Raw genomic sequence first — 12,735 nt, 5'->3', positions numbered from 1 at the left:
ATATTTAATTAAAATATTATAAAAAATAATATAGTTTACATTTCAAAAACACAATAAAACCAAATTTCAAAAGAATGAATCCACAAACTTGGTGTAAAACAAACAAAGGGCTAAAGTTGATACATAGTAAATGACTTGACCCTAAAATATATGTCCACTAAATTTGGGTGTCAAGAAAGAAGCTGACATGACCCCTTGGCCCTCACCTTTTCCCATCAGTCTCCCACATGCTACTTAGTCACCACTTGTAGTGGTTCGTGTCACCCATCCCTGATTTTCATTCTTGATCACTGTAATTCAAAAAGTGGAACTTGGGGGAGATTTGTAGAAGCATTCATAAGATGAGACTTAATGACTAAGGCCTAAGGAGAGACATAATCAAAATCAATGTCTCAGCATGTTTGAGTCTTGTTTCAATTTCAACCTCAAAGTGGATGGCATGGTCCAATTGGGCTAGTGCCCATTAAAGCTTAACCTTAATAAAGGAAATGTCCACTTTACACAATTTTGCCCTATAATTATTTATGTTAAAATCGTCTCATGAAAAAACGATTTTAGTACAAATTTATAAATTGGGTTCATACTAAAATTTCATTTTGAAAAAATGTTTTTTGTATTTAAAATTGTTTTTTGAAAGAGTTGCGGGTTGTTTGTTTTTTTAACTTTTAAGTTTTAAAAAGACTTAACTTGGAGTCATTTATTTTTTAACCATAATTTTGTCTTAGCCCAAAAAAGAAATTTTTATTCTTTTATCTTAATACAAAAAGTCACTTTTTGAATTGGTCTCACCTTCTAACTTTTGTCATAATACTCCAATCCAATTTCTCATATAAAATAGAATTAAATTCATTTTTCAAAATTTTAGTAACTCTTATTTTAAAAACAAATTAAACTTTATCAATCTTATTCAATTTGAATGAGAAATGAATTTATTATAAATTAGTAAAATTGTCATCCAAAGAATACCAAATTTTATATTATTAGTAAATTTATTACAACTTTTCAAAATTTTTATGATGGTGATAAATTATGATATTTTGAAATATTTAAAAATATATTAAAATACTTTTTTTTTTAAATTAAAATGAATTTAAATATAATACTTAATTTTATAAATAGTTTTAATAGATGAAAATAAATAGATTTAATACCTAGAGCCCGTTTAGCAATGCTTTTTAAAAGTGTTTCTAACCCTAAAAATCCTTAAAAGTGTTTTTAAAGTAAAAAAAATAGGTGTTTGATAATATTTTGAAAATTTAGAAAAACAATTGACTTGTATTCCTAAAATACCCTTTCCCACTATCTTCATTTCATTTCACTTTCCACTTTCTTCTCACTCTCCTCTTTCTCTTTCATTGCTCTTTCATAAAAATATTTTTTGAATTTTTTTAACAATTAGATGTTTATATATATTTTTGTAATAAATGTCATTTTTAATAATTTACTATTATTTAAAGTGTTTTTGTACTTATGCGATGTATTATCAAAAACATTATTAGAGTCACTTTTTTAGATTTCATAAAAGCGTTTTTTATAGAAGTATTGTAAAGAAAACACTTTCACTAAAAATGTTTCCACTAGACCAATGTCAAATAGGCTTCTAATGATATTTAGATATTAATAAAAATAAATAATTTAATATTTAAAAAATTCAAATGTTTATAAAAATAAATAAATAAATAGCTTAAACACTTGACATTAATCGTTATAATTTTTTTTTTAAAATAATAACACAATAAAACTTTTTTCTTATGGTGATAAATAATTTTAATTTTAAAAATTCAAATATTGATAAAATAAATAAATAACTTAAACACTTAATGACATTCAAATTTATTTAAATTTAAGTTAAAATCAATCTATTCAAATTCAACAAACAAAGAAACACTATCTAAATATTAAGACCTAAAATAATTATCACACATAAGCATTTAAACATTATCATAGGATGATCTTAAGCATGTGTTTTAGGTAGCCCTTTTCTTCATAATAGGCTCGAAATGTAAAAAGGTCCCTTTATACGAGTTAATAATAGCAACAATTTATCCATTAAGTTGTGGGAATATCAATGATTATCATTTTCACTTTCTTTTTTGAACTTAGAATTGATATTTTTTATAATCGAACTAATTAAACCAAAAAAGTTATTGATTTATGGTTCAATAGTTTGATCGATGATTGAATCACGATCGAATTGGAATTTATATATTATTAAAATTTTAAATATATAAAAATTAAAATTTTTAAACACATTTCATATCATTAATATTGAGTGATGAAATTATAATAAGGATAACAAAAAGATTCATTAAAATTTTAATATTTTTAATTTTATTAAATATATTTAACTTACAATTGTTTATATAAAATAAGAATTTATTATTTAAAGTTGTTTAGATTTTAATAGCTATATATTTTATTATTTTTAAAATTATTAGTTGTTTTACTTTTATCTTATTATTTATTATCATAAATCATAAATTTTTATATTTATTTTTAATTTTTTGAATTATATATATATTAAATCCTTTCCTATGAAGAGTAGTTAAGATAATATAGTGGTGAATTTTTATTTTTTTTTCTAAAGATGCTGTGCATATTCCCTTTGTTTGTACATTGTTTTTAGCCCTCTAAATGGCCCTTTGAATCCCACATCAAAATGCAGTGACCCAAAGGTCCCAAGCTGCCCCATAAAAATGCCATTCAAAGTGCATCAGTCAACCGAGTCAAACGATTGTATGAGGGCTTCACATTGGGCCTTATATTTAATGGGCTTTTGGAAGAATAGAAAAGTTAAAAACATGGACATTGGACATTGGACATTGGGCTTTGAAAAAAAGGAAAGAAAAAAGAAGAAGCAGCCCATTGGGCTTTGATATGGCTGTTCTTGGGTTCTGAACCGGCCGAGCTGGCCCACCGATTTAGCGGTTGGGCTGATGGTCGACGGTCTGATTGGTCGAATTGTGGCTGTTGCTGTGGATGAAAGGGACGGATTAAAATGTGGAGGAACTGCTGCCGTCAAGAAAAGTAAAACCATAAGATATGGTAATAACAAAGAATTGTAGAATTGTGGCGGGTGAAGATGAAGAATTGTGGTTGCAATGGCTGCAACGCATGGATTAGACACAAGGAAGACTGGAAAATAATAAAAAATATTAGCAGTCTTGAAAATACGGGAGTTATTGGCTTTTATTTGCGAATAAAAATATAATTAAAATTAATAATATTTTTAAAACTAAATCGTTTATTGAACCGAAAAAGTTATCAGTTCATAATTCATTGATCGAAAACTAGTTATTGAATCGAAAAAATTACTGATTCATGGTTCATTGGTTGGATCGATGGTCGAATCGGTGACCTTATAAATATATATATTTTTTATATATTATTAAAATTATAAAAAATAAAAAAATAAATTCTACCTAAATTTAAACTCAAATAAGAAATTTTAAAAATTAATGTAAAATTAAAATAAATAAAAATAAAAATAAATTACACAAAAATATAAAATCTAAAGATTCTAAACAAAATGTAGAAAATAGAAATGGTTCGATGAATATTAAAAATATGAAATAATGCAATTAAAAATAAAATATTAAACATGAAAAAAAAAATTTAAAAACAATGGAACTAGGAACTTTACAACTCCACGTGGAAGAGGACTATCGGTGACGTCGGCGTCCTCGTTGGCCAACAGTGGCAGCTCCAGTGTTCTGCAGGTGGAGAGGCAGCAAGGGGAAGCGACTGTTGGACAGTTCAAATCACAACGGAACCGGAACGGTGATCGACCCATCGATCTAGTCCTATTTTTAAAACCATGAAAATTAGCTTATTAATATAAGTCTTATTACTTAAGAAACATTGTTAGTTTCAATAAGTGGATAACTATGAGTGGATTAGAATAAAATATTTTTTTATATAATTTTTGAATGAGCCATATGTAAGATATAAAAATAATTATTCACTTTAAATCTTTTTTTTTTTTTAGGCATGCCCGCTACAATGACATTGCTATATACCTAAGGGGGCACATGGGGCACCCAACTCCATATTGCGTATCAGGAAGCCATATCTGATCAGAATCACATACCATCAGCGTCAGTCATAAGCCAACAATGGAAGTAGAGCGAGTCCTCCGTATGAATGATGGAACTGGAAAGACTAGCTATGCAAATAATTCACGTCTTGCGGTCTCTCTCTCGAGGGTTTTTGTTTTATCGTTGTTTCCAGTATTATTTTCCAAAAACTTCTTTATGAAAATGCTTACATTTTGTTGCAGAGAGCCGTGATAGCCAAAGCAAAGCCTGTACTGGAGGAAAACATCAAGGAGGTGTATGCCGGCAACATGTTTCCTGAGTGTTTGAAGGTAGCAGACTTAGGATGTTCTTCTGGTCCCAACACACTTATTGTCGTTTCTCAGATGTTGGATGCTATCGCCACCACTTGCACCCTCTTGAATCGTAGGCCACCAGCATTGCAAGTGTTCCTTAATGATCTTCCTGGAAATGACTTCAACACTCTTTTCAAGTCATTGCCAAGCTTTTATGAGGAGGTGAAGAAGGAGAAGGGAGGAAGATTTGGGGCATGTTTCATTGTTGGCGCGCCTGGGTCTTTCTATCGCAATCTCTTCCCTAACAATACCATGCATTTTGTTCATTCTTCTTATAGTCTCCATTGGCTTTCTCGGGTCAGCCATCAATCCCTTTTATACTATGCTTGATTGTAGAAATTTAGAAACTATTTAGATATTTTTTGAATCCATGTGTTGAATATTGGGTGTAACAGGTTCCCAAAGAACTGGAAACGGGTCAAGTATTGAACAAGGGGAATATATGCATAGCAAAGACAAGCCCTCCTGGAGTTTTCAAAGCATATTTTGAGCAATTTGAAAGAGACTTCACGTTGTTCTTGAGGTGGCGTTCAGAAGAGATAGTCCCAGGGGTGGCATGGTCCTAACAGTCATGGGGAGTATGAGGAGTGATGACCCTTGTTTCCATTGGAGTTACTTGGAAGGGCACTCAATGACATGGTGTTACAGGTATTTCTTTTTTTCTTTTTTTGGTGGTATAATTTCCTTAATTTCGGTTCTTAAAACATTGTGTTCAATCAAGTACTCCAGGGGTTGGTCCCAGAGGCAAAGCTGGACTCATTCAATCTGCCATATTATGGGCCTACTGCAGAGGAAGTGAGGAGGTTGATTGAGGCACAAGGATCTTTTACTCTCAACAGACTTGAAGTTTTCAATATGGAGTGGGATCCCAACATGAACAGGGACGAGGGGTTTGACGAGCAAGAAAGTGGAAAACTTGTCTCAGATATGCTGAGAGCAGTGGGAGAGCCCATGCTGAAACATCACTTTGGACTAGAAATTATGGATGATCTGTTCAGTAGGGTTACTGAGAAGATAATTGACTGCATAGTGACAGAGAAATGGCAGTCCACTAATCTAATCGTTTCCTTGACAAGGAAGGGTGCTTGAAGGTTTATGTGAAATAATTTATATGCTATGTCCAATAATTTATGATTGAAAACATCTACCTGATTTTCTTTTCCTCTCGAAATTAAGTAGTGTTCTTTTGTGATAGTTCCCAACTAAAAGGTCTCTAAGGGCTCAAGTGGCATGCTGCAGAGAGAGAGAGAGAGAGAGAGAGAGAGAGAGAGAGAGAGAGAGAGAGAGAGAGAGAGAGAGAGAGAGAGAGAGAGAAGAGAGAGAGAGAGAGAGAGAGAGAGAGAGAGGAGAGAGAGAGAGAGAGAGAGAGAGAAGAGAGAGAGAGAGAGAGAGAGAGAGAGAGAGAGAGAGAGAGAGAGAGAGAGAGAGAGAGAGAGAGAGAGAGAGAGAGAGAGAAGAGAGAGAGGAGAGAGAGAGAGAGAGAGAGAGGAGAGAGAGAGAGAGAGAGAGAGAGAGAGAGAGAGATAAGCTGTTGGAATTTTTATGTGTGGACTTACATAATCAATTTAATAATGTCATAAATCAGTGTTATTTATTTTTGCATTGTGGTCCATAATGGGACTGGACTGGACACATATTGTTGCTTGATTTTTTATGGGCTCACCCTAATTCACTTGACTGGCCCATTAAGTCAAGTGGTGGTCCAAATAATGTGTGTGATATATATATGAATATATTATTTATTATATATTATATATATATATATATATATATATATATATAAAAGAAAAGGAAGAGTGTTTTTTGGCAAGTAATGGCTCCCTGCTCCTTCCTCCTTTGGGCTGAAAGAGAGCACGCACTCTCGTTTGGACTGAATCTGGGTGTAGAAGGGAAGAGCTCATTAACCCGTAATTCTCGCACCATCAAGCACTGAAGGAGCTTCAAGAACACCAGAAAAGAGGAAGAAATGGCCTTTCACGGAATTAACCAAGGTGAACGTTTCCGTTTTCCGTTCAATGCATGCTTAAATGTCAACATGTGATCCTATGCGGTTTAAATTTTCTTCAGAAGCAGCCATTCATCTTTCATAGTAAGCAACATGATTGACTATATATGCATTCTAGGGATTGAATCCTTGCTGGTCATGAGTTGAAGTTCCTCTCAATTAATTTAACCAGTCACGGCCTATATAAGGTTAATGCATGTGCATTCTCAAAGTTTTGAGTATTCAAAGGGCATTTCTCCAATAACAGCAAATCAACCCTTACTCTATTAGAATATTTCTCTTGAAAGCACTAAAAGTCAGGAGACCACTGCCGCCTATACAAACATCTCACAGTACAAGAGATACCATTTTCATTGGCCTCCTTTATGGTGTGTGTTAGTAGTATACGCTTATCACATAGGGTTTTAATGTGATTCAACTGATCATACTTACACTACGAATGTGATAGAATATTTCATTATATTATGATAAATAATGCTACAAAAGATAAAAATTAGATACGGGTCTTTTTGTATTCTCACCCTAAATCATAAATCATTTTACTTCATTAGGTGTCTCTCTCACTTTTCCTCGTATCTTCACATTATAAAAAAATATATATATATTCTAAATAGGAATTTGAAACAACTTATCAATACGGAAGTAGACTTCTTTTAACATGCATCTTAAATCTATAAGAATTTAATGAGGTCTATAATGAATAATATCTATAGATTGAATCATAACGATAAAAATGATATCATACGAATCCTTACCCTATGTGGAAATTTTGTTTTTTTGATCCTATAAGAAATGTCTATTTATTGAGGATAATTATGATATCTTAGGTTTAGTAACACGTTTCAAACACTATACACTTAATATTTCAATCACGTTAGACCTCCATAGACTATTTCAATCTCTCTTAAAGTAGTGAGAGCCGGCCATTACACTGCCCTACGTACACAAATGCACCAAGAAGGAAAAGAATGCACACCAGTCATGACTTCGAACCTCCATACAATTCAATCTCTCTTTAATATTCAGCAGTTCCATACGCCATATCCATGTATAAAAGGACAAAATATATGTACATATCATTGACATATTTTCTAATGGCATGTATCAAATGATTTAACAAGATATTTTCCATTTTTTTTTCCTTTGATGCTCATTTGAAATGTGGCTTTACTGTTGGGACAGTTAACCGTGTTCATCCCTCTCTTATTTTTTATATAGATTTAGCTGCATTTTTATGAATAAAATGTTTTGATGGATGGCTCATCAGAAATTTCAGGAAGATCACCAGTTTGGTATCAATTTGTGATGCAGCTTCCATGAACTTCTAGCACAAAAGGCAATTTTCTTCCTGAGAGATTTAGATACAAGCATGACAAAAAAGTAGGATAATGATAAGGGAGATGACTTCAACACCATTTTCAGGTCATTGCCAAGCTTCTATAAAGAGATGGGAAAAGAGAGTGGATGTGAGTTGGGGCAATGTTTCATTTTTGGTGCACCCGGGTCTTTCTAAGGCAGGCTCTTCCCTGGAAATTCAATGCACTTTGTTCATTCTTCTTGTGGTCTTCATTGGCTGTCTCAGGTCAGTGCGTCCAGAAAAAATGACCCAGTGTTTCAAAGCCCTGGATGTAATAAACATAATGCAATTTAACACACCCATTGCATATATACGACAGGTTCTAAAGGGTTGGGAAGCAAAACAGGTGAAGCACTGAAAAAGGGGAATATATGCCTATCAAAGGCAAGCCCTCCTGGAGTCTTCAAAGCATACTTTGAGCAATTTGAAAAAGATTGCATGGGGTTGGCATGGTCCTAAAAATCTTGGGAGAATCCAGAGCCATAACCCTTGCTGCATTTGGGAGTTGGTTGGCATCACACTTAATGACATGGTCTTACATGTACGTAACAACCAAGATCACCCCATATTTTCTAGAATTAACAAACAAGAGGGAGAAAGTTGTTTTCTCAATTTTCTTTACTTCAATTCCCAGTTCCCAAACAGACTTTCTCTGCATGTATTGCATTGTCTGTATATTTCTCAGGTTGATTGTTCAATCAAGTACAGGGGTTGATCCAAGAGGCGAAATTGGACTCTTTCAATCTGCCACTCTATACGCCTACTGCAGAGGAAGTTAGAAAGGCGATAGAGGCAGAAGGATCATTTACTCTCAAGAGACTCCAAAATTCCAGTGTTGATTGGGATGCAAACTGACCCATGACAAGTACACGAGGAGAAATTGTTGCCAATACCGTGAGAGCAGCGGGAGAGCCCATTCTGAAAAGCCACTTTGGAAAAGAGATTATTGATGATCCTTTGCTAGATTACCGACAAGGTAAGATAATCGATGATCTCTTTGCTAGATTCACGGACAAGGTAATTGATTCAAAGGGGTAATTGTCTATTGGAGGCCAAAAATTAAGATTCGACTTATAAAAATTACATAATTGATTGAATAATATAAAATATGAAGAAAATAATATACCTTTTAAAAAATCAATATACCATTCAAAACTATTTTCTACCATAATGTTTGAAAAACTTTTTATTTTAATTTTTTTTAATAATTATTCTGAAATTTTATTATTTTTAGAAAACTAATTTTTTTAAAAATATCATTTAAAAAAATAAATTTGACATATTTTCAGTTATTTTTTATATATAATTTTAAATATATATATTTTCCAAGATGTTTGATTTTTAAATAATAATGATTTATTTTTTATTTTTTTGGAAAATTGTGTATTTTTTTTCAAATCACTAAATTATATTAAATTTTATTGAGATTTACAAAATGAATAAAATTTAAACTAATGTTTTTCTACTTTTTTTTTTTCATAGTCAATAAAGGTCATTTTTGGAAAATAAAAACTTCATATCCTTCATCTCAATTTTCACACTTCATTTAGGTTTTGGGCTTAAATAATGAACTTATATAAACCAAAAACTTAATTTTTAGGCTCAACTAGGTCAAAACACAATTGTCCCTTGATTCAATAGTAAGAGAGAAATACCACTACTTTTAATTTGTTCATATCCTTGACAAAGAACGCTTGAAGAAGTTTAATCTATTTTTTAATTTAGCAATAAATAAAATTATCAATATATTAAATTAAAAAAAATACTTATATATATCATCATTTATTTTATATCATTAAATACATCCAAATTATATGAATTTCTATCAAATGTGAATTAAAATTCTAAGTATTATTATTGAATGTGATAAATTGTCATACATATCAATTTTTTTTAATAAAACAACTTCAAAATATCTATTATTACTTTTATATCATTTTTTAGAATTTTTCTCAATATTTTCATGACTTTTTATCAATTTCCACTTCATCGATATTTTTTAAAATATTCGTAAAATCAAATTACCAATATATCAATAAAAACCAATATTTTATATTTAATTCAAGAAAATAAAATATTAGACCATTTGAAATATTAAAATCTTAACTTTGGTTTAGACTTTAAATGTCTCCGGCATTGTTGGCCAATTCTCTAGAGTATTGAATCTAAATGTTAATCTTTCAAATTCACACATATAGCTTGAGATGGTATTTAATAAATCATTTCAATTTTTGAGATTTGTAGTTTTAGGATTATTTAAACAAATAAATTTTAATTATTTAGGTTATTTCAGATATTCAAATCTTGATTTACAGAACATAATAATAGGTGATTAGAATTGATTGAATTATTTAATTAAAAAAAAAAAAGATAAATATGTTGGATAATGTGATGATAAACATCAAGTGTACTGCAACATGTTTCCAAGGTGTTTGAAGGTGCCAGACTTGGGCTGCTCTCTCTGAACACACTTATAGTCGTCTCTCAGATGTTGGATGCTATCTCCACCACTTGCACCCACTTAAATCGCCACCAGCACTGCAGGTGTTCCTTAATGATCTTCCTGGAAATGACTTCAACACCATTTTCAACTCATTGCCAAGCTTTTATGAGGAGAAGAAGGAGAAGGGAGGAAGATTTGGGGCATGTTTCATTGTGGGGGCGCCTGGGTCTTTCTATGGCAGCCTCTGTTGAGATATTAGGAATGCTTTCCTTATATCATTATTTCTTTATATCATTTAGTGTTTAGATATTAGGAAAGTTAAGATATTATGAATATTGATATATTAGGAATATTGAGATACTAGGAATATTGAGATATTAAGAATATTGAAATATTAGGAAAGTTGAGATATTAGGATATTAGTTGTTATTTACTTATATCATTCTTTCCTTGTATCATTATTTCCCATTCTTAGAATGGTGATTACCCTCTATATATACTCTGTACATGAACAATGAAAGTATGAATGAAAAACTATCATTCATCAATTTGAAGAGCCTCTTCCCTAACAATACCATGCATTTTGTTCGTTCTTCTATAGTTCCACTGGCTGTCTCAGGCCAGCCATCGATCCCTTTTATACTTTGTATTCTTGGGTGACTTCACTAGAACTGTCTTAGCCTACTGATGAGCTTACTGAATCCATGTGTTGAATATTGGGCGAACAGGTTCCCAAAGAACTGGAAAACGGGTCAAGTAATGAACAAGGGAAATATATGCATAGCAAAGACAAGCCCTCCTGGTGTCTTCAAGCATACTATGAGCAATTTGAAAGAGACCTAACATTGTTTCTAGAGTCCCGGCAGAGAATTGTCCCTGGAGGTGGCATGCTCCTAACAGTCATGGGGAGTATCCAGAGCAATGACCCTTGCAGCATTTGGGAGTTGGTTGGCATCTCACTTAATGACATGGTCTTACAGGTACTGGGACCATCCCATTCTACAACCCACCCAAGATCAGCACATCTTTTCTAGAAACAAACAAGAGGGAGAAAGTTGTGTTGTCAATTTTCATTGCTTTTTGCTTGTACAATTTCCTTTACATCAATTCCCGGTTTCCCAAACAAACTTTCTTGACATATCATCCGATTCCAGTTCCCACACAGACTTTTCTTGCATCTAATGTAACAACCCGTTCTCAATCGTGTATATATTGTTCGCTTTGGACCAAAGAGGCTCTCACGGCTTTAAAACGTGTCTACTTGATTAAGAGGAGCCTCTACATATATAGCGCCAGGAACTTTCTCCAATCCGATGTCCGATGTGGAACATCAAACAAACCCCTCCTCCCCATGCAAGACAACAACATCCTCGTTGTATCTCATGGGATTGCGGGGTCAAACAAACAAACACCTTTTACGGGCTAAACAAACCCCCACACCAGGGTCGAGGATCGATTCTGATACCATTTATAACAACCCGCTCTCAACCATGTAAATATTGTCCGCTTTGGACCCAAAGAGGCCCTCACGGCTTTAAAGCGCGTCTACTTGGTTAAGAGTAGCCTCTACATATATAATGCCAGGAACTTTCTCCCCTATCCGATGTGGAACATCACATCTAACTTTCAGGTTGATTATGCGGCAACTCCAATAATTTATTCAATCAAGTACAGGGTTGATCCAAGAGGCGAAATTGGACTCTTCCAAGCCATACTATGCACCTACTGTAGAGGAAGTAAGAAAGTGATAAGAGGCAGAAGGATCATTTAACTCTCAAGAGACTCCAAAGTTTCAATGTTGATTGGGATGCAAATATGAACCATGACAAAGTGTTTGAAAAGTACCAAGGGGAGAGAGTTTGTTGCCAATAACATAAGAGCAGGGGAGAACCCATTCTGAAAAGCCACTTTGGAGAAGAGATCAGTGATGATCTTTTTGCTAGATTTGCCAACAAGGTCATTGATTGCATGGCAAGAGAGAAACGCCAGTACCTAAATCTGGTCATTTCCTTGACAAAGAAGGCTTGAATATTCATCTACAAGGTTTATGCTTATGGTATGGGCACATATGCCTTTCATGTTTGTGCTTGAGAAGTATTTTTCTTTAACAAGAGCATTCAGAGGTCTTGATAAACACATGCTTTGCTAAGCTTTTGGGTATTCATAGAACTTAAAATCAATTCCAAATCCATTACTTTGATTCAGAGCCTCCAGTTCCAATTTCAGGGCATCCTTGAAATATGCAATAAATGCAGCTTCAGGGCAATTCAAAACAGAAAATCTGAGTTCCTAATTGACTGTCATTCCTCTTAGATTAAATTGATTAATCAATGCTCCTAGGCAGAATAAGGGGAGACTTGGTGGGAAAGTGGAAGATACCTTTTTGTACACGATATGATCACAGGGTGTGGGAAAGCTGCAGGAATTCCCTTCGTCTTCAAGCTTTCATTTCTCAGTCCAATGATTTATTCCTTCATAAACCCACCAATAGGGATGGGCCTAACCACGTCCACAAAATGTCAGTACCATGTAAGATGGTT

At 33.1% G+C, this 12,735-nt stretch overlaps 2 protein-coding genes and 1 pseudogene across 2 annotated transcripts; all 3 read left to right on the top strand.

Annotated features, from left to right (window-relative positions):
• Positions 1-4,101: 4,101 nt before the first annotated feature.
• Positions 4,102-4,956, top strand: LOC117911609 (7-methylxanthosine synthase 1-like). Its single transcript, XM_034826011.1, has 3 exons — positions 4,102-4,190; positions 4,280-4,687; positions 4,786-4,956. Exons 1-3 carry the CDS (start codon positions 4,116-4,118, stop codon positions 4,954-4,956), a joined length of 654 nt encoding a protein of 217 aa, XP_034681902.1. The 5' UTR covers positions 4,102-4,115.
• A 48-nt stretch (positions 4,957-5,004) lies between these two features.
• Positions 5,005-5,533, top strand: LOC117911836 (benzoate carboxyl methyltransferase-like). The gene is made up of 2 exons (XM_034826258.1): positions 5,005-5,038; positions 5,120-5,533. The coding sequence occupies exons 1-2, from the start codon at positions 5,027-5,029 to the stop codon at positions 5,477-5,479; spliced, it is 372 nt and encodes a 123-aa protein (XP_034682149.1). The 5' UTR covers positions 5,005-5,026; the 3' UTR covers positions 5,480-5,533.
• Positions 5,534-8,610: 3,077 nt separating this feature from the next.
• Positions 8,611-11,966, top strand: LOC117911608 (annotated as a pseudogene).
• Positions 11,967-12,735: the final 769 nt, after the last annotated feature.

This window comes from Vitis riparia, chromosome 3 (assembly GCF_004353265.1).
Source record: "Vitis riparia cultivar Riparia Gloire de Montpellier isolate 1030 chromosome 3, EGFV_Vit.rip_1.0, whole genome shotgun sequence".
NCBI classification, from domain to species: Eukaryota; Viridiplantae; Streptophyta; class Magnoliopsida; order Vitales; family Vitaceae; genus Vitis; species Vitis riparia.
The sequence above is the reverse complement of the archived record's forward strand: the minus strand, read 5'-3'. Positions and strand labels throughout refer to the sequence as shown.